Source organism: Alexandromys fortis, unplaced genomic scaffold (assembly GCF_014885135.2).
Source record: "Alexandromys fortis isolate MF-2015 unplaced genomic scaffold, M_Fortis_MF-2015_v1.1 scaffold_160, whole genome shotgun sequence".
NCBI lineage: Eukaryota > Metazoa > Chordata > Mammalia > Rodentia > Cricetidae > Alexandromys > Alexandromys fortis.
The window spans coordinates 2,922,712-2,943,785 of NW_026068035.1; the positions used below are offsets into that span (position 1 = coordinate 2,922,712).

At 39.7% G+C, this 21,074-nt stretch overlaps 1 protein-coding gene across 2 annotated transcripts in view; it reads left to right on the forward strand.

Moving 5' to 3' along the window:
- Atp9b (ATPase phospholipid transporting 9B (putative)) overlaps positions 1 to 21,074 on the forward strand; it is a 199,817-nt gene that overhangs the window by 40,057 nt on the left and 138,686 nt on the right. For both annotated transcript variants that reach the window (XM_050165010.1, XM_050165009.1), the window contains exons 5-7: positions 579 to 687; positions 13,536 to 13,594; positions 16,155 to 16,206. In XM_050165010.1, coding sequence (XP_050020967.1) covers positions 579 to 687; positions 13,536 to 13,594; positions 16,155 to 16,206 — 220 coding nt within the window. The remainder of the gene's footprint in view (positions 1 to 578; positions 688 to 13,535; positions 13,595 to 16,154; positions 16,207 to 21,074) is intronic.

Genomic DNA, 21,074 nt, shown 5'->3' on the forward strand with positions numbered 1-21,074 from the left:
AGGACGTTGAACACTTTAAAAAATATTTATTGGTTATGTTAATTTCTTTTGAGAACCCTCTGTTCAGCTCTTAGCCTGTTTTTTGTTTAGTTTTCTGAGTTTTTTGTGTGTTGTCGATGCCCTCATTTACTCTGTACTCAATTAGCTTTTTATTTTGCTGTACAGAAGCATTTTTAATTTCATGAGGCCCCATTTGTTGATATTTGGCCTTATTTCCTGATACTGAATTTCTATGAAGTGCTTCCTGTGCCCATACCCTACTTTTTTTTTTTCCTCCAGCATTTTCAGAATTTCAGGTTGAATGTTAGATTTTTGATCCATCTGAAGTTGATTTTTGGCAGAATGAGAGAATACAGGTCTAGTTTCGTTCTTCTACATGTGTGTATCCAGTTTTCCTAGCAACAGTTGTTAAAGAGGCTGTTTTCCCAATGAGTGGTATGTGTGTTTTTGTAGTGTTTTTATTTTCATTCATTTTGTGTCTTAGGGAGTAATATAAATTGAAGGGGAAGGAGTAAAACTAAATAATAATTTCCTCTGCTTTTTTTATTCTGCTTTCTAAAATACTTTTTGTTTTATAGGGATTTGTCTTGGCTGTTACTATTGCACGAGAAGCGATTGATGAATTTCGACGTTTTCAGCGAGACAAGGAAATGAATTCACAGTTATATAGCAAGCTTACAGTAAGAGGTTAGCAAGAGACTTTTAATCCTCCTAGCATTTGCATAGTATAAGCATGTTAGAGTTAACATAGAAAGGGAGCATGCTCGTTCTGGGCTTGAAAGCTCATGTGACTACATATGGGCTCCCATTTTCTTATAGTTTATAATGCTGGAATTTCAGGTAGAGTTTTATTCATTTTCTTACATGTGTACGTTTGTGTGTGTTGTACATGTGCACATATGTATATTTTCATATTTATACACTAACAAATGTATGCATACACTTACACAAACCTATATGCTGTGCTCTGTTAGAAAGCTGTAACAGATACGAAAGAAACGTGTTGTGTGATCCACAGTAGCTCTTTAAAGCACATTTTAATTTTAATGACAGCCCCAGAAGTCAATGTTGATATCAGGGCATTAAGCATCTGAGTAAACGTCATTACCCAGTGCACCACAGGTGCATACACATAGTGCTCTCCCCCCATGTGGGCCTTTACAAATGCCTAAGAGTCATTGTCCTCATTTTGAGTCTGTATTGGAGTCCGTTTATCAGGAAGAGAATGGGGCATGCTGTTACAAACAGGGTTTGTGATAGTAGAAAAGAGACCTGATGAGTAAGTAGTGCGGGGCACCCTGCAACTCTAAATGGGAGCTATAACCTGGAGTTCTGTTGAGAAGTAAGGTCCGAGTGGATATTGTATGTTCTGTCTCTGGACATATATAATGACTAACTTACTCAAAAAATCCCCTTATGCCTTTTGTTTTTAATACCTTATTGAGTATGATTTAAGACTTACGATCAGTGTTTTTGCTCTGTTCATAAAGTTGTGTAACCATCACCATCTAATTTTAGAACATTTTTAGCATTTCCAAAAGAAACCCAAAATTTACTGGATCATCTTTTCATGTTTTCCTCCTTTTCTCCCACTGAAGCCCTAGTGTAGTAATAAGTGCGGTGGGGCTGCGTCCCCAGCACCCCAGCCGCCTGCTAGCTTATGCCCCGAAATAACAACACACAAACTGTATTCATTTAAGCACTGCTTGGCCCATTTCTATCTAGCCTCTTCTAGGCTAATTCTCACACCTGGACTAGCCCATTTCTAATAATGTGTGTAAGCACCACAAGGTGCGCTTACAAGGAAGATTCTAGCCTAAGTCCATCCTGGGTCAGAGCTGCCTGGGAGAGCAGAGCCTGGCATCTCTGCTCCAGAGAGCAGAGCTGTCAAGTCTGAGCTCACTTCCTCTTCCTCCCAGCATCCTGTTCTGTTTACTCCTCCCACCTATGTTTTAACCTATCAGGGCCAAGGAGTTTCTTTATTGCTTAACCAATGAAATCAACAGATTGATATATGACACTCCCACATCACCCTAGGTTGACCTCTGCTCTACTTTTCCATCTCTAGTTTGCCTACTCTGGACAGTCAAATGTATGGAACCATGTACTGTGAGATCTTCTGTCATTGGCTTCTTTGTCATGTTTTCAGGGCTTAGACATGCTGTAGCATGAAGTAGTGTTTTATTTTTGTTGACAAGACCTTGCTGCAGGCACACCACATTTTGTTCATTTAGTCAACACTTGTGGGCATTTGAGTTGTTTGTATTCTGTAACTGTTACAAATAATCACGCTCCTATGAACATTGTTTACCAGCTTTTCATAAACTTCGTTTTCATTTTTCTGGGCTATCTTCCAGCAGGGAGGTTCCTAGACTGGGCAATGAAAGAACCACCACCCTACTTTTTAATTGGCTGTATCATTGGCATTCTTGCCAACAGTGTACATGGGTTCTGATTATGCCATGTCTTTATCAGTTACTGTCTGCCATGTTTATTGTAGTAGTATGGGTTTTATTTGCATTTGCTAATGATTATTGAGGTTGAGTGTTTTTGTGTGTTTATTGGACATTTGCGCACAATTGTATATTCATTCCGTCAACCACTTTTTAACTGAACTGTTGGTCTTTCTGTTGCTGAATTGTAAGTGTTCCTTTGCTATCTTGGGTAAGCCTTTGCCAGATTTATGATTGCAATATCTCTCCCATTTTGTGGGCCTGTATCTTCACTTTCTTGATGCATAAATGTTTTATTTGGTCTGATTCATCTAATTTTCCCTTTTGTTTGGTGTTGTAGCAAAGAAATAACTGGCCAACTTTGTAATGATTTCTCTTTTTTTTTCTATTGTCTATAGACTTACCTCTACATTTAAGTCTGGTCCATTTTCATGTACAGTGTGTTATAATTGGTCTACCTTCGTTTTCATAAATATGAAGTTATTTATAACCATATGCTAAAAGACTAATCTCTCCACTCTATTTTTAAACCATTAAAAGAAATGAAGTGAGTTGGAGAGATGGCTCAGTCAATAAAGTGCTTACTGCACAAACTAAGGACTTGAATTAGGATTCCCAGCACCCATGTAAAATGTTGGGTATTGGAATGAACATCTGTAATGTTGGATGTATGTTTGGGGAAGGGAGACAGCAGATTCCTGAAGCTTACTGGCCACAATCTAGCCATAACATTGAGCGCCAAGTTAGTGAGAAACTCTGCCCCCAAAAGAAGCAGGACAATGGAGAAAGACACCCAACATTAACTTCTGACCTTCATCTATGTGTGCATATACACATCAACACATGTAAGTACTAGAAAAGAAAGATTTATGAAAAAGAACCCTCAAATGGCCAGGTAAATTAGGTTTGACTTTATATTATATTGAGAACAGTTTATAGATTCTAGCTTATTGTGAAATTAATTTTACTTTGGTATTTGTAGTTAAGTGGAGTGTGTTGATGGAGAAAAATAATTGCAGACTTTTTTTGATGAGGGTCAGATGTGGCCCTACAAGACATGAAGTTTAAACCAACTGTCTTTCTCCTGATCAAGAAGACAAGGAAGCCATGGGAGAAATTGTAGAAAGATATCAAGAGAATGATATATGAATACTTAGAGAATAACTATAGAGATATGGCAGTTATATGAATATGTAAAAGAATTCAGGGGCTGAAAAATAGCCTAACTAATAAAAGAAATTTACCAGAAGGTTTTTATTTATTTATTTTTATTTTATTTTAGTTTTTTTTTGATACAGGGTTTCTCTGTGGTTTTGGAGCCTGTCCTAGAACTAGCTCTGTAGACCAGGCTGGTCTCAGACTCACAGAGATCTGCCTGCCTCTGCCTCCTGAGTGCTGGGATTAAAGGCATGCACCACCAGAAGGTTTTAGTCGCAGACTTAAGCGAACTGGAATGTCAGTGACCTTGACTCTATGTCAGGTGAAATGATCCAGTTTGAGGGGCATAAAACGAACACAAATGAGCAGTTCTTGAGAGGCATTGCAACAACATAAAGTATATGACATGTCTGTCATAGAAGTCCTTGGAAGAGGAGGCAGAGAAAGGACAGAGTAGGGAAGAAGTAACGGCAAGAAGCTTGCTCTGTTTGATCAAAGACATGAACCTTGCCTTCAAATTCCAGCTACCCCAAAAAGGATCAAGAGGAAGAGGTCATCACTGAGGCACAATCAGACTGTTGAAACTTGGTAACCCAGAGGAAAGGCCAAAAGCAAAGCAAAGGTCCAGATGTGATGTACTCAGATCAGCAGTCATGGAGGTGACAGGGCAGGCTTTTACAGCAATGAGAGTTGGACTATCAGCCAGGTCTTCTGTCTGGTAAACCCCGAGTTAATAATTGAAGAAGGCCCTGGCAGGGGTGGTGCACTCCTGTAACCCCAGCACTTGAGAGGCAGAGGCTTATAGATCTATTTGAGTTCAAGGCCAGCCTGGTCTACAGAGTGAGTTCTAAGGATTGCCAGGATTGTTACACAGAGAAACCCTGTCTCAGGTTCGGGAGACAAAAACTGAAGAAGGGATTAAAACATTCTTAGATAAAATTCCCTGAAAACCTTTAAAATGGTTTACGTGCGTGTGCGTGTGTGTGCGTGTGTGTGTGTGTGTGTGTGTGTGTGTGTTTAGGGTCTGTACATGCATGCACATGGATATTAGAGGACAACTTAGAGGAGTCAGTTCTCTCCTCCTACCACTTGTTTCCCAAGGATCCAGCTCGGAGAATCAGGCTCAGCAGCAAGTGACTTTACCTACTGAGCCTTCTATTTGGTCCACTGATTGGCTTTTATGCACTGAAGAAAATTGTCAGAAAGTGGAAAAAAGGGCCAGAGAGATGACTCGGCAGTTAAAGTCACTTGATCTTGCATAAGACACAGGTCAGTTTCCAGCACCTACCTCAGACGGCTCAAAACCTTCTGTAACTCTACTTCTAGGGGCTCCTATGCCTTCTTTTGACCTCCTCAGACATGTGTACCTGTTGATACATAGAGCATACACTTAGCTACAGATGTGTAATAATAGATAAATATTATAAAGGAAATAAAAACAGAGGAGAAAATATGTATGACCTGATAAAGACTCAATATCTAGATAAGTAAAGAATTTTGCAGTTTACCAGCAAAAGAAACTCAACTTAGAAATGGACAAAGAATCCAAATAGGTGTTTTTTTGTTTTTCAAATAAGATAAATAGCTAATAAGCACATGGTGTTCAGTTAACATCATTAACTCATAGGAAAATGCAAAGAAAACCTCAGCAAGGTAATGCTACTAGGTAGGCCATCATTAAAGTATTGTAAGATGACAAAGTGTAAGGGCTGATGTAGAAATATCGGTATCCTGGAACATTATTTGGGGGTGTTATCAGTGTTTAATCAGTCACAGTCACATCCTTCATGTTTAGATAGAATTTAATACAGAGACCCAAGAACATTTGCCCATGTTTATTATAGTCTTTAATATTCATGACAGCCCAAATGAAAATAGTCTATGAGTGGTTAAATGCCTAAGTAAAGTGCAGAATGTAGATTTATAAGTTACTATGAATTAGGGAAAGGAGGAAGGAGACAGCAAGTACTTACTGGGTGTGAGGCTGAGGAATGCTTTTTCTTCTGTTTGTTTTGTCCTATTCTGTTTTTTTTTATTGTGCTTTAGATGCTCCTTTGTTTGCTTCCTTCCTTTCTCCTCTTCCTTTTCTTCCTCCTCTTCCTCTTCCTCCTCCCTTCCTCTTCCCCCCTCTCCCTCTCCCTCTCCTCCTTTTTCTTCTTTTTTCCTTCTTGTTTTTGGTTTTTCGAGACAGGGTTTCTCTGTGTAGACGTGGCTGTTCTGTAACTCACTTTGTAGGCTGAAGAGGCCTAATTTAACATTAGTGCAGCCATGACAGGCTGCAGACTAGCACTCCTGGGACTAGACCTCACTATTAACAATAAGCAAGAAAAGTCACAGACTATATTCTTCAGGGGACCAATCAGAATTAGGACAAACAAGTACTAGGTGCTCCAACACATTAAGAATAGCTTATCTAACTTGTATATAGGTTGTCAATTGCCAGTCTTTGTTTGACAAGACTCCTGCCACCCCACTCCTGTCCAGTCAGGAGTGCAACCCTCATCTGAATCCGGAATTCCCCTACCGCCCTGTCCTTTACTCCTCCCTGCCATAACTGAGCTCAATGCTGCTCTCCCTAATCCAACCACTGTGCAGAGGGACAGAGAGCCCAAACTCGAACTTGCAATAAAGGCTCTTAGCTTTTGCATATGAACTTGGACTCCTGGTGGTCTCTGGGTGCTCATGATGCAGGCATAATATAGATATGGCTAGCCTGCAACTCAAAGAGATCTGCCTTTACCTCTGGTGCCGGGTTTAAAGGGGTGCACTAGCACTGCCAGGCCCCTTTGTTTTTTTAACGAGACAGAAAAGGAGTAGATTTGAGTGGGAGGGGAAGTGGGAAGGATCTGCAAGGAGTTAGGTTATTCCATAATCAGAATATGTTGTATGAAAAAATATTTTCAATACAAGAAAGAGAGAAAGATAAAAAATAAATATCTCAAGCAGCCTAGTGGAAAGACACTATTGAACTAAAAGAAAGTAACCTGAAAGTATAGTTTTACAAATGACTGAGTTAAACCAGAAGTAATCAAGTGTTTTAAAGTTATACAGTAATCACATATTCTGTTGGTATTGTTTATATATGCTGTCAGATCCTGGGATATCTAAGGACTTAAAAAAATTTCTGCAAGAAGAAATAGAAATGTATATGAGCCTCTGTATTGAGATTAAATTTCAAACTCTATGCTATTTATACAGAATGAGATAGTCTGTCCTTTTTTTAATACCTTTATAGCAATCACCAATTAATAGTGATTGCTTTGTGACTGAGTACATTTTGCTAATATCTCATCATGCAGCATGAAATATATGACAATAATCTAATTCATTATTTAGTCAAATAATATAAAGTCAAAAAACACTGGCCAGGGTACTTTCTTTTATTTGAGTTTTTCCAATGTGGCTTGTGAATTTGGGGGAAAAAAATAGGTATCTATAGTCAAAAAGCCCCACAGTTACTTATAAGTCAGTTTCCTATTTATGTTTTATTGGTATAAAATTTCAAAATATAAAATCAGCCACCTTAGAAAAATGTTATGCTAACTTTTTCATGAAAAGAGCAAAATGTTATTGTCCTTACTAAACAAATTAGCTTCTGGAATTCCCAGGGCTATTGCCTCCTTAGACTTTGAGCTCCATGCAAAGCTGTGTGGTGGTTGTTTTTAATGTGTTCACAGCAGATGGGCATACATGTTGAGATGAAGCAGGGCTTCTGGAAGAAAGAACTTTTGTCTCAGTTGAGGAAGCATCACTTTTATGGATTTTCCACTTTTGTAGTGCTTGAATTAAACATACTCTAAAGTCAGTTGTCAGTAGGTCTGTTTCTAATGCAAATAGCAGTATACCTTTTTAAAAGTCAGCCACCATCGGGAGCAGTGGAAGTGAAAACGACAGCTGTTTGACCCCACTCATAGTGTAGACGCCATCACTCCGGGTGCTTTTGGGAGCTGCAGAGGGGACATCTGAAGTCTGTGTGGACTAACATGCCTCAGTCACAGCTGCGTGTGAGGTGGTGCAGTGTCCTTGCTTTGTGAATGAGTATTTTGACAGAATGCGTGGTGAGTGGAAGCTAGAGTGTGAAGGGAGCATCTGTTTAGCTTGTGACTAAGCACAGTGTAAATATGCATTTGAAGACTTTCATTTCTAGTATTTCATAGACGGTCTGTTGGAACAGTGTTTGTGGTGGCTTCCTTTCGTGCTTTACTCTGGTTGTGGTATATTACTGCAATTCACAGGCGCATTTGGATGGAAGGTAACTGGGGAAATGGTCTGTTATTTCTTTTGTAAAGAATGCCTCTTCTTGCTTTAAATACGCTAATGTTCTGAAAATGCTTTGTTTGGAAGCAGAATCTGCCCAAGAATATCACCTACTCGCAGCATGGATTTTGAGCTGGCTCTTTGCCTCATTATCTGATAAGCTCCCTGCCTTGCACAGGAGTTATCTGCATTTCTGGCTGCTACCTCACTTCCTTTCTCTACATGTAGGACTGTGTTACTACTTGTTGCCATCATCCATGAGTCTCGGAGGGTATTCAGTGTGCTAATGGCATTGTTTTCTTAAACTTGGTAGGCTCACCCACTGAAGCCTGTACAGGCAGACAGACTGCCCTTGTGCTAACTGGACAGCTACGATTGCACCAGCACTGCGTATGCCTTTTATCTGACCTGCTAATAGAGACAGTCTTTACTTTTTGAGATGTTTGCCAGATGTCTCAGGCTGTTGTCATATTTTTATGAGTTCTTTACCTGATGTGAATAAACTAGGAGTTTTATTTCAGTGTCTAGTTTTGCATATCACATTAGACAACCAGTGTGTGCATTGTTGCTCTCTGAAGTCTGTGACATATTTTTTTTTGATTATATGGTGCTTCAGTTACTGAGGTAGATTTAGAGGGAGAGTAGTTGGCTAATACAACTCACCAATTATCATTTCATATTTCATTAACTCAGTATTCTTTCTAAAATTACCAAATTCATTTTTGATAACGTATTTAGAAAAAAATTGAAGATCTTAAATTATGTCGATTATAGCTAAAGTGTTGTCTAAAAACAAAGCTGGTGGGGAGACTAGTAATTTTTGATTTCCATAAGTAATGATTTTTAACCCAGTTAACATCAGCAAGCCAAGGAAGAATATGGCATCTCACAATAAGGAATAATAAAAGACACTGAGGGTTATAGTTAAGGTAAATGAGACTGCTCAGGCTTTTGTTATCTTTTGTTTGTTTTTCAACAGAGTTTTATTATGCCATCCTAGTTGGTCTGAAACTGGCTGCCTGGGCAAGACTGGCCTTGAACTCACAGAGATAAGCCTGCCTCTGCCTCCAATCCAAGTGTTAGAATTATAGGAGTGCACCATCACAAGGGGCCAGAAGTCTTCCTTTTTTTAATGGTAACATTTTCAGGTCTGTATGTAAGAGATACTTCTGAGCTTTAAAAGATACATAGTTACAATTGAAAATAATTTTTCCCACAGGGTAAGATTATGTAACCCAGGCTCGCCCCAGACTCCGTGGTGCTGGGATTACAGGCATGTAGCACTGCACTAACTAACTACATGACCTTTTGGTTAACTGAGCATATTAATTTTTAGGGTATGTACTGACCTTTGCTTTGGCCTAGGTACTCGGATTTTACCGGTGTTTTATTGCCACTGTTTTGGTGATGTAGGGGAATTGAACCCAGGATTTTGTTTAAGTTCTCTGCCTTTGAGTTATAACACCAGTCGGTTTAAATTTTGAGGCAGGGTCTTCTCCAGCTGTCCCCATGTTCACTCTTCCACTAGCACTTCGGGCCCTTATGCTCTGCTCTCATCGTTGCTTTCTGTCACACGGATCACCTTCTGACTTGCCATATGACATTTTGAATTTTTGACTTGTGATATGTGTAAAGAAGGTCCCTAGGCCAGGGCTTGGATAGTGGAGATGCTGCATTCTCTCTTCATGTCTCACTTGGGGTTTGCTGTACCTTTATTGACAACTGAGAACAAGCCAACTATAGTCTACCTACACGAGAGCTTTTCTGGGCCAGGACACCAAAACAGCTATTGTTGATGTGTGCGACAATATGAGTGGACCTGGTGCAAAAGATGAGTCATTGTATGATTCTACATAACAGTGCTTTAGCGTGTCGTTTAATTTGGCTCCATTTATTTATTTATTTTGGTGTTTGGCACCAACATTATCATGTGTACCTATTGTGTTTGCTTCTTTCAGTATGCTTTTGAGATAGGACTGATAGATAAAGTCCAGTGTCTCGACTACCCAGTAGGATTCCACTGTACAGTCGTCTTCTCTCAGGAATCAGTGCCTGGCTTTCCCCAACCATTGGCCATTCTGAACCAAACTTCTGTGGATGTTTTCATTTAAGATTTAGGGTTTTTTTTGTTTTGTTTTGTTTTGTTTTGTTTGTTTGTTTTGGGATAAATACCTAAAGGCGAAATTCCTTGGTCACCAGATGGATTCTTAGTTTTGTCTGCTTTTTAGTTATAAAATTTACTTTTTAAAAGTGGAGTAGGGCATGCCGCAGCACGCATCCTCCTCCTGAAGTTTAGTAGCCGCTGATACCAAATATGGTTAGCATTTTAAGGTTAAGCATATAAGCTTTAAAGGTGTTTATCTTACTTAGGTTTTCTATTGCTGAGATAAAGCACCATGACCAAAAAGCCAGTTGGGGAGGAAAAGATTTGACTTACACTTCCACATTGCTGTTCATCATTGAAGGAAGTCAGGACAGAAACTCAAACAGGGCAGGAACTGAGGCAGAGCCATGGAGGGGAACTGCTTACTGACTTGCTTCTCATGGCTTTGCTCAATGTGCTTTCTTATAGAACCTGGACCCACCATGGGCTGTGCCCTTCCTCGTTGATCACTTATTAAGAAAATGCATTCAGTTGGGTCTCATGGAGGCATTTCCTCAACTGAGGCTCCTTCCTCTGATGACTAGTTTGTGTCAAGTTGATACAAAACCTGTCAGTGCAGTGTGTGAAAAATACAACTGGTCTTGATTTGAGTCATTGTAAGTTTACAGAACTGTGTTTGCTGGTGATTAAGAGTTCTGGGATAGAGGGGTTTTGTTAATGGAACAGTGCAGGAGTGAGAGTAAGCAAAGACCACTGTGCAGGTGCAGGGTGAGCTACTAGGTTGGCACCGAGCAGGCCAGTGAAATAGCAGCAGACATTAAGAAAAGGCAGAAAACTGATTTGAGATCAGCTATAAAGAACTTATTATACAAATCTGTATTGTCTTCTAAGTTATTGTCAAATAATGGAAGTTTGGGGGTTTAGAGATAGACCTAATGTTTAGATTTTTAGTTCTTTGGAATTCAGATTGAAGGAGATAAATTACAAGTGGAGTCTATTTTGTGTTATATTCTGCATATATAGGTAAAATGAGGAGTATCCCTGAAACTGAGAGACTGGGCATACGTGTAAGGAGCTTCTAAGGGAGAATACGCTGCTGTGCTTTGCCTAGAGGAAAGCTCAGTTCCAGGATAAGCCATGTGGATGCTTTTCTCTGGCAGGACCACTCAGTCGCTCCTCCTTGGCAGCACAGTGTCAGGTCATATGGTGACTGTGCAGAGCAGGCAGCTCCTCCAGTGCCCCGGGGCTCCTTGCCAGAGCATGGAAGGAAGCTATGCAGGTTCTGTAGTGACAGAGTCATCAAATAAAAAGAAAGCAGTCTTGTGAGTGTAAGGTTAAACTGTCCAGGAATTTAGGTCCTATTAAAACAATGTGAACCAATTTTCAAAATGTAAAATCATGACCTTTTAACTAGACACATTTTAGGCAGATGCTCTGTGGTTTGCTATTTAGCCCTCTATAGTTCCTTTTTAGAGGACAGTCTTTCTGTATGCCCACACTTAACTCAGACTGCTGTGGTCAAGTGGTTCTCTTGAGACAACAGACATACACCACTTTGACCAGCTTAGCCTTCTAACATTTTGTTCATAGCATAAAATTACTGTCTCAAAGCTTTTGATACTATTTGCCATAAACTTTCCCCTTAAACATGTAATCACTGATTCCATAGAAATGAAAAGCAGTCACTATAGCATGTCTAAATATTAAATACCATATGGTAAAATAGCCAACCTTTTGGGGATTTAAGGGTTTTATAAAAGAATAAAAAATGGCCGTGCCTTCTATGTTTTAAAATTATTTTAAACAATTTATTATTTTACATCATCTAACTACAGGTTTTTCTTTTCCTCCTTTTTAAATGTGAGTATTATTTAAACTTAATTGGCTGGCCAGGAGAGAAAGCGAATTAAAAGACAGCACAGGGATTCTCTGGAGAGTGGCCCGAAAGGTCCGTGGCAACCCTTCTTATTTCATACTTAGCTGTGAGAACAACAGTGGCAAGAAGCTTAGCATGACCATGTTTGCAATGATTAAAAGACTAATTCTTTTGTAAGTGTTTAGAATTACAGTTACTGACTGGGAAGCTATGGTAAGATTTGTTTTATATATAGTTCTAAAGAACATTGCTGTCTTATGAAGAAATGTAGTTGTAGCCTTTCTTAGTTTTCCTCATTGAAGAACACGGGAAAGATGTGCTGTGTGCTAAACAAAGCAACTCCAGAAACTTTGCCAATCAGACTCAGCTTCATTAGGGGGTATTTAGGAAATCAGGCTTAATGAGGAGTTGATGGGAGCAAACTTGAGTAATGAGTCTTGTTATGTTAGTTTTGGTAAAGCTCCAACTATGCTGGCAGTTAGAACACAATGAATATAAAAGTTGCAAACAAACCTATTGGTGCCATAGAGCTGTAGCTGTGAACACAGACCATCGGGTGCTGGTTGTTCTAGAAGGCAGAGAGGGAAGGCTGAGACGGGAGGAGGGGACGCTTACTTGAGTTTTTAGATAATCTGCTGAACATTCTATTGTATGCAATATTTTGTAGATACTTAAGTGTAATACATATTCATCTTTATTAACAGATATTCCATATTAGATAGACATTAAGGATTTACTCAAATATGTACATGGAAAATTACTTTTAGTAGTGAAATTTTCAGTTTTCAGTTCTGACTTGTATAGGCAAAGATACTAGTGGCAGATGATTTCATTTATTACTTGCTTTACTTTGTGTCTTTTGTGCCAGTCTCTGTAATTTGTGGTGCTAAGTGTAGTGATATGGTGAGCAGGCCTGCTTTTCGTCTGGCCCGGCTCCCACACGGCTAGCTTAGCCCCAGAAATAACAACACACAAACTGTATTCACTTAAACACTGCCTGGCCCATTATATCTAGCCTCTTCTTGGCTAACTCTCATATCTTGCTTTAACCCATATCTAGTAATCTGTGTATCACCACGGGGTCGTGGCTTACTGGGAAGATTCTAACCCACGTCTTCTCGGGCCGGAGCTTCATGGCAGTTGCCTGACTCTGCTTTCTTTCTCCCAGCATTCTGTTCTGTCTTCCCCGCCTACCTATGTTCTGACCTATCAGGCCAAGCAGTTTTCTTTATTAATTAACCAATGAAACAACAGATAGATAGAAGACCCTCCTACATCAGTTAAAGATCTATACATTTCCAAAATAACTCAGCTTCAGTCACCAGATTATTTTATTCAGTAATGTTCCTGATCATTGCTACCTTTTCTGAGAACTGAAATGCTAGCGAAGTGTGTGAAGTACTATTTACATAAGATCCTAACTTATCACGAGGAGGCCTGGCTCTGTTATTTTTGCTATTATTAGGGGGTAGTTATTTAATAGTGTTTGTAGTTTAACAAGATTAATTAGGTGTAATTGCATATCTGAACTACAACTTGAAAATATGAAGAGAGAGAAATTCTGCTTTAATTTTTTTTAAATTTGTATTTGTTTTTTGTCCTAGAGGTATTTAAAGTACTACGTATCAAAGTTCTTCCAGTGCACTTTTGTTTCTCTGAGTTGATTGTACTTCTTCTTTTCTTTTAGGGAAAGTGCAAGTTCAGAGTTCAGACATACAAGTTGGAGACCTCATCATAGTGGAAAAGGTTGATGCATCTTAATATACTTTACATCTGTATATACATCAGTCATTAACATTAGCTTAATTACAAGTCATTTGTATTTTGACGGAACTGTTGAGATATTTTAATTCTTAATGTGTGTTTGTAAGAATTGATGTATTTTAATATAATTATTTACATTTTCTGTTTTTCTAAAGTATATTTTAATGTCTTTAGATAAAGCCATGTTTTTAAATGTAAGACCTGTGTTAATTGCTTAATGTATCCCATTTGTCTTAAGACTTGTGTTCATATGTTAGTAATTTCCTATCAGTTTTCAGAATGTACTTGTCCAGATGGCTATATTAGACAGAATTATTTGCTCTGATTCCTTCGGTTTAAAATTGTAAAGAGAGAAAGCACTAGAAAACTAGTTTAGGCCGTGATGAGAAGCCATGCTCTAATAAAAGCGTATCAGGCATGGAGAGTGAATGGATGGGCAGTATATAGGTCAGGGCTTTCTCCTGGGGTGCTGCCCCTGCCTGTCTGTGACATGTAAAGGCCTGTGCGCTGCTATGTCTCTCTCTGTAAAAGATTCTTCCTGTTGTGCTGTCTCTGCCTTGTTCTTGATGTGTTGGGAGTGCTCTGCACACTACCTGCTGTGTGATGTCAGTGTGTGGGTGTGTCTTCTCTGGCATATTCCCATTTGACTTCCTCCAGAGCTGTCTGCAGTCTTTGGTGTTGGCCTGCATCTCCACTGCCTGGGGCTGAGGGTGTCTTCTTCCCATAGAAATGATCTTCTTGTTGCTCTATTCTGTATATAGGCGATGTGGTTTGATTTTACAAAGTGGAACAATGCTTAGTATGCACAGGGTACTAACACAAACATCTGTAGTGTTTCATTGTATAAATGCTGGAAATTACTAGCCTTGTATCCATTCAATTTTTGGAAAATTTCTGCTTTATGTATTTTTCTTATGCGGTTGAACTATTTCAGTGATCATCATTCTTGTATCTTTGCACACTACTGTAAGGTAGATTCTGACAAAGGTGCAGGACTCAGCATATCTTAAGCATATAGATTTTGTTAAGTGTTTGCTTCTTGGCATAGGCTAGATGTCTGCTGTGTTGATTAATACACAGTTTCACCTTTGCCTTGTTTTTTTTTTTTTTTTTTTTTGCCACATTTAGTATATGGAAGAGCTTCATGCCTGTGTTGAGCGTTGTACTTGGACCTGGGGTGTGGCACTTGTGTTCAGGCTTTGCCTAGGTTGACTCCTTGTACCACATGCAAACAGCAACAGAAAGGACAATAAAAGCAGTTTTAAGGCTTGGTCCATACGAGAATTTAAGTAAAGAGTGAAGTGAATTCACTTTACTGTTTAGTCCTAATTACTTGATCTAAGTATTTTTCTTAAAATAATGTCATGACAGTACATTCATCATACTGAAGGTTTGAGTGCTGCCACTGATCATGAAGTCTGCTTCTGTATGTGTAAGCTTTTAGGTTTAAATAATTAGCTTGGTGCTGGGGACCTTGTGCTTGCTGGGCAGTACTCTGCCATTACTAAGCTCCCGTAGACTCCCCCTGATGTCTGATGGTCTGTGCTGCTTTGATGATGGTACTGAACAGCTCGGTCATCCTCCAGTGCATTGACTTACATGCCTGGCAGTGTGTGTCTTGGGTGGAAAACTACAAGTTCTAACATTTCTAAGTTGTCCCCAATATTAAAGGGCTAACTTTTTAAAGAAACTGTTTACAGGAGTTTGCTGTTTTTTCCCCTCCCCTTTCCCCAGGAAGCAACGTTTTGTTTTCAAAGTAAGCATTATATGATAGCAATTGTATTTGCCTATTCTTTTTTTTTTAAATTTATTTATTTATTAAAGATTTCTGTCTCCTCCCCACCACCGCCTCCCATTTCCCTCCCCCTCCCTTGGTCAAGTCCCCCTCCCCATCATGTCCCCTCTCTCATCAGCCCAAAGAGCAATCAGGGTTCCCTGACCTGTGGGAAGTCCAAGGACCACCCACCTCCATCCAGGTCTAGTAAGGTGAGCATCCAAACTGCCTAGGCTCCCCCAAAGCCAGTACGTGCAGTAGGATCAAAAACCCATTGCCATTGTTCTTGAGTTCTTAGTAGTCCTCATTGTCCACTATGTTCAGCAAGTCCGGTTTTATTCCAGGCTTTTTTCAGATGGCTATTCTTGTTTGTTTGTTTGTCCGTGTTATCTCCTGGTGATGTGCTCTTTGGTGTTGACCTGGAGCAGCCACTGCCCATTTTCCATGGCATTTGGAATGAGGAGGATGCAGTTGTTATGTGACATACCATTGTGGAGTGTTATTTATGGTTAAGATGCTGTGGAGATAATATTTAAGCTTTTCGAGACAAGAAAAATCTGAATGCCATGTATATGGCTTGCTATTGTTTAACAAAACATCTGAATGTGAATTAAAATGTTAGCTTTTATGTAAAATTATGAATAATAGCTATTTTAGTAGAATTTTACTTAATATTTTATTTGTGTTTTTATTAACTATTTCTTCTCTGTAATAGTATTATGTTAATGTACATCTTCAAATAACAATTAGTATATTACTTTTTTGCAGAACCAAAGAATTCCATCAGATATGGTATTTCTTAGGACTTCAGAGAAAGCAGGTAACTTTTAATGTTTTCTTTTACATTGCTGTAGTTTTTTTCCTCCCTCCCTCCTTCCCCCCCCCCCCTCGACAGGATATTACCATTTAGCTATGTCTGATCTAGACACCAGGCTGGCCTTGAACTCACAGAAGTCTGCTTGCCTCTGCCTTTCAAGTGCTAAGATTAAAGACATGCACCACCATGTTTTGCTAGATTTCTTTGTTTTAAAAAGTAAAAGCAACACTTCTGCCTAGAAAACTTATTTTTTATTATTTCAAATTCATTTCCAAATGACATTTAATTGTTGCTATTTTAAATAAACACTTTAGTGTTTAATAATTGCTTGAAAAGTTACCTGAGTAGATTTTCTTTCATAATAGTTTTGAGAACCTAATTACTTCAATAACAGTGTAACTCAAAATTTGATTGCTATTTTATATTTTCAGTTTTACTTAATTTCACATAGTGTTGTTTTCCATTTGTTTTGTACACAGTAGTAATTGTGTGTTTGCTGCAGAAGAGACCAGCAACTAGTTGTGGATTCCTGCACTGTAGTTATGGGTATTTGCCATGGCCAGTTCCTGGTCTGTGTGTGCTAGCACACAGATGCCCCAGTGTAATATCCTATTCTCTAGGCACTGTCTCATAGTGGAAAGCACTCTGTGTACAGGCATAGACATTTGGGCCTCTGAGAGTTGCCATGCGCTTTGTGGGAAAAGCAATATTTAGGACCTGAGCTTTCAACTGGAAACCTCATGTGACTAAGTAGAAAAGCCAGGTAATCTCTGTCAGGGTCTCTTTGGCCATTTGCTAATGACTGGCTTAGTTGTGTGGGACACACTTTGGTTATCTCTAGGATGAGACAGCACATCACAGAATGCCCATAGCCTCTTTCTGCCCTATTCTTACAGTTCATAAAGCTAGCTGTCATTTTCTTCTCTAGGTTCAGCATGAATGCTATTTGTAAGTGTAGATATGCTTCAAAGGCCTGGGTGGGGTTCAGAGTTCATTTCTTGTTTCCTCTATGAGAAGCAGTGTGCTTTAAAAATCAGACTTAATTGTGTGGGCCTCTGAATGTGAGTAGCCAGAGAGAGTGTCAGGTTCCTTTGAAGCTGGAATTAAAGGCAGTTGTGAGCCATCCCAGGTTGGGTGCCAGGACTGGAACTTAGGTGCTCTCCAAGAGCAAATTAGGTCTTAACTCTTGAGCTGTCTGTCAAACCCAAAGCAGCAGACTGTTCCAAGAAACGTTTTGAGTCCTGATAAAGAGAAACTCTGCAGCGCTGTCGAGTGCTGTGCTTGCTTACCTTGCTGCGTGAGCTGCTCTCAGGAGAAAAGCTATCCATGGTAGGCAAAGGACCTGTGAGCTGCTGTCTGTTCTGTGTTACTTAGTGTGAGCTCTATCTTCCCAGCTGCTGTAGAGACTGGCCAGATGCTTCTAGATTGTCACGCACCAAAATTACAAGTTTGTCCTTATTGTGACTAGAGAACCTTAGCTGTCTGTCATCTAGCCCAGTTACTCACACTGTAGGTTGTAGCACTGATTTTTATCAAGAGAAGTTTTCTTCTTAGAATGTTTCTGTTTCTGTTTTGAGAACATTATTCGGATAACACACTCACTGTCCAAGCATTGCTATCCAGCGAGTGTGGTGTGGCCTCCTCCTAGTGCCTCGGCCCAACAGTAGACCCCCCGTGACGTGGCACCTACAGACTGCCTGGTGCTGTAGGGTCCATGAGACCCCTGTCTCCTCCAGAAGCTGTGTGCCTTAGCTGTGGCCATGTGCAAGACTGTAGACCTCTTAATTATAGCATATAGCCCCTTTGTCTTGCTAGATTTGACTTCTAGTGTTTTCATGAGGATTTCTGGTCATAAAGGCTATATTTGGGATTCTGAAGAGCTTTTGTGATACCTTTATTTTGATATCAGAGTAGACTGGCCTTGGTGTCCCTCAGGGTTGTTCTGTTCCTACTTTTTGAAAGAATCTGTAAAGAATTTTTATTTTTTAATGTTTGATGCAATTCATCCATGAAATGGTATGGATCTGGCCTTTGAGGATCTTTGTTTTGTTTTTTAATTTCTAATTCTCGCTAAAGGCCTATTTACACTGTCCTTTTCTTCTTGAATTAGTTTTTTGTTGTTTGTGTCCTTTTTTAAAATAATTAGTCTACTTTAGGTTTTCTAATTCATGGGCATGCTTCAATTATTCCTTCATGATCTTTAAAAAACAGTTTCTGTAACAGTAGTAGTAATGTCCCTTTCTTTGTTCTTAGTTTTAATAATTTGAGTCTTCTTTTTGTTTCGTTACTTTGACTAAAAGATTGTCAATGTTACTGATCTGTTGAAGGAACACATTTGGGTTTCAATGATCTTTTTTATCAGTTGTTTAGCATGGAACCTGACCACAGAGAGGAGTTCCATCACAACTACCCCAGCGACTTCTTTGCATTCTCCAGATGCGCTGATTTCTTGCTATAGACATTTTCCTATGCCCCCAGTCCCACTCTCCCCTACCCATCCTTCACCTGTGAGCTCATGTCATTAGTTATTCTATTTTTCCTGTGCGATGTCTTAGTTACTTTCTTTGCTGTGATAAAGCACCATGCCCACAACAACTTTGAGAAGGAAGAATTTATGTGGGTTTTCAGTTCTTGAGGGCTAATAGTCTGTCATTGTAGCAGGCATAGCTGCAAGCAGAAGGCATAGTGGCTGTATCAGAAGCTGAGGGTTCCTACCTTGAACAGAAGCAAGAAGCAAAGTGGGGTGGGGGTGGGGTAAGAGGCTTTGGAACCTCAAAGCCTAACTCTAGTGACATATGTCTACCAGCAAAGTCACAGTTCCCAAATAGCACTACCAACCAGGGACCAAGTGTTTAAATACATGAGTCTGTGAGGGCTATTTTAATTCAAGCTGCCATAGGGGATAGCAAGGAGCTTGTTCTTACCGCCTCCAGCATAATTTTTTTTCAGAGTTCTGTTGCAGGTGCATCTATTTAAAACTCTGTGTTGTTTTGAGAGGGGGTCCTCATATTCCTTTAAGAATCATTGTCCACTGGTTATTTTTTAGGTCATTTGGAAGAGTCATGACTGATAAAACTTAAAGGATATAATGAAATAGAATTGGTCAGCCTCTGCTTTTTGTCTGGGGCCTTTAATCCATTTCTACATAGTATAATTATTGAAAAGGTAGTATTTACATCTATCACTTGCAACTAGTGTTTCATTGTTGATATAGAGAAGTAGATTTTCAAAGGGTTTATCTGTACCTTCATTCTTATTGGTAATAGCTATTTTCTTAGGCTCTCTGTCTAATAGCGTACATGTAGTATAATAGGTAACTGTGGTAGTTTGAATGAAAATGGCTCCCATAGACTCCTGTGTTTGAATGCTTGTTCTGCATTGTTCTACCAAATGTTGTTCTATCAAACAGTTGGTAGAACTGTTTGAGAGGGATTCGGAGGTGTGGCCTTGGTGAAGGAGTTGCATCACTGGGAATGGATTTTGAGCTTTTAAAAAGCCCATGCCACTCCTAGTAAGCCTCTCTCTTTCTGCTTCGTGGTTGATACTCAGCATGTTAGCTCTCAGCTTTTTCTCCGGCACTGTGCTTCCCTGCTTGCAGCCACATTCCCTGACATTGTGGTCATGGACTCACCATCTAAAACTACAAGCAAGCTTTCTAATTAACACTTCCTTTTATGAGGCACTTTGGTCACTGTGTTTTGTTATGGCAGTAGAAATGTAAGACAGTAAACTGAACAGTTGTGTTTGAGAGGTACTTTTACATATGAATGATTGTGGTCTGGTGGCTCCCAGCTTTAGTCTCATCACTTAGGAGGCTGAAGCAGGGATACTGAGATGCCATGAGGTCTGCTCCCTGTGTACTGAGTTCCAGACTACTGCGCTGCAGAGTGAGACACTGTTTAATATGAAACAAGCAAGACAGAAAAAAATAATATTCCAAATGCAAACAGTGGTTTTGAGTAATTCCCTTTATTTTTTTTATTTTATTATTTTTTTTTTTTTGTCAAAGCCTCCGTTTATTAGGGACGGGTTACAGTTTATATATGGTAAGGAATGGGGGGCAGGGCACGGGATCTCGCCGCGTGGTCCCGGTCACGTAGCTTGGTCAGGTAGGCCAAGAGTCACAAGTTGCCATACCTAGTTCCCTGGATAGCTGGAATGTGAGGCGGGTTCCGCTAACAGATAAGTTAATTGGGTGTGGGGTTCTCTGCAGACCCCCTAGGGTGATGGTTCCTGTAATTTTAGGGGGGAAATGGCTCCTGACATATTCCCCCTCTCTTATATAAAGGCAAGCAGTTATTAAGTGGAGGGCACCAAGTCAGAGTCAACCCTGGTGTCAGATTTAAAAGGGAAGGGACTGGGACAAGTAGAGACCCTCCTCTCGAATGGTGAAGCAATTTACCTCTCATGGGAACAGAGGTGTGCCCGATGATTAGCATTATTTCCTTGGAGCTTCTCAAATAAAAGGTATCTAGCAAGAGTTAAAGTAAGCAGACCACAGGGCACCTTGTCTTAGGCTATGTGGAGAGCATTCCTTGTACCTGGCACCATGCCATGTTGAGCCACCTGCCCTGAAGCACAAATGCTGAACTGCCTCTACAGTTTGAACTCTGGTTTGCTTTGAAGCTAAGGTGCAGACTACACATCTGCTTTAATCTTTGGGACATAAAACTCATTTTAATTAAAATATTAACGCCTCTTCACTTAAGAAGGGGGAAGATTGGGGTTCCTGTCACTGTTGCTCAGAGACTGGAACTGGTGGTATTTAGTAACAACAATGTATGTCATTGTACTCTTACTGCAATTGATCTAATGATATTTGTAACTGCTTATCGATGTTGGGAAAGGTTTGACACATGCTGTAAAATGTT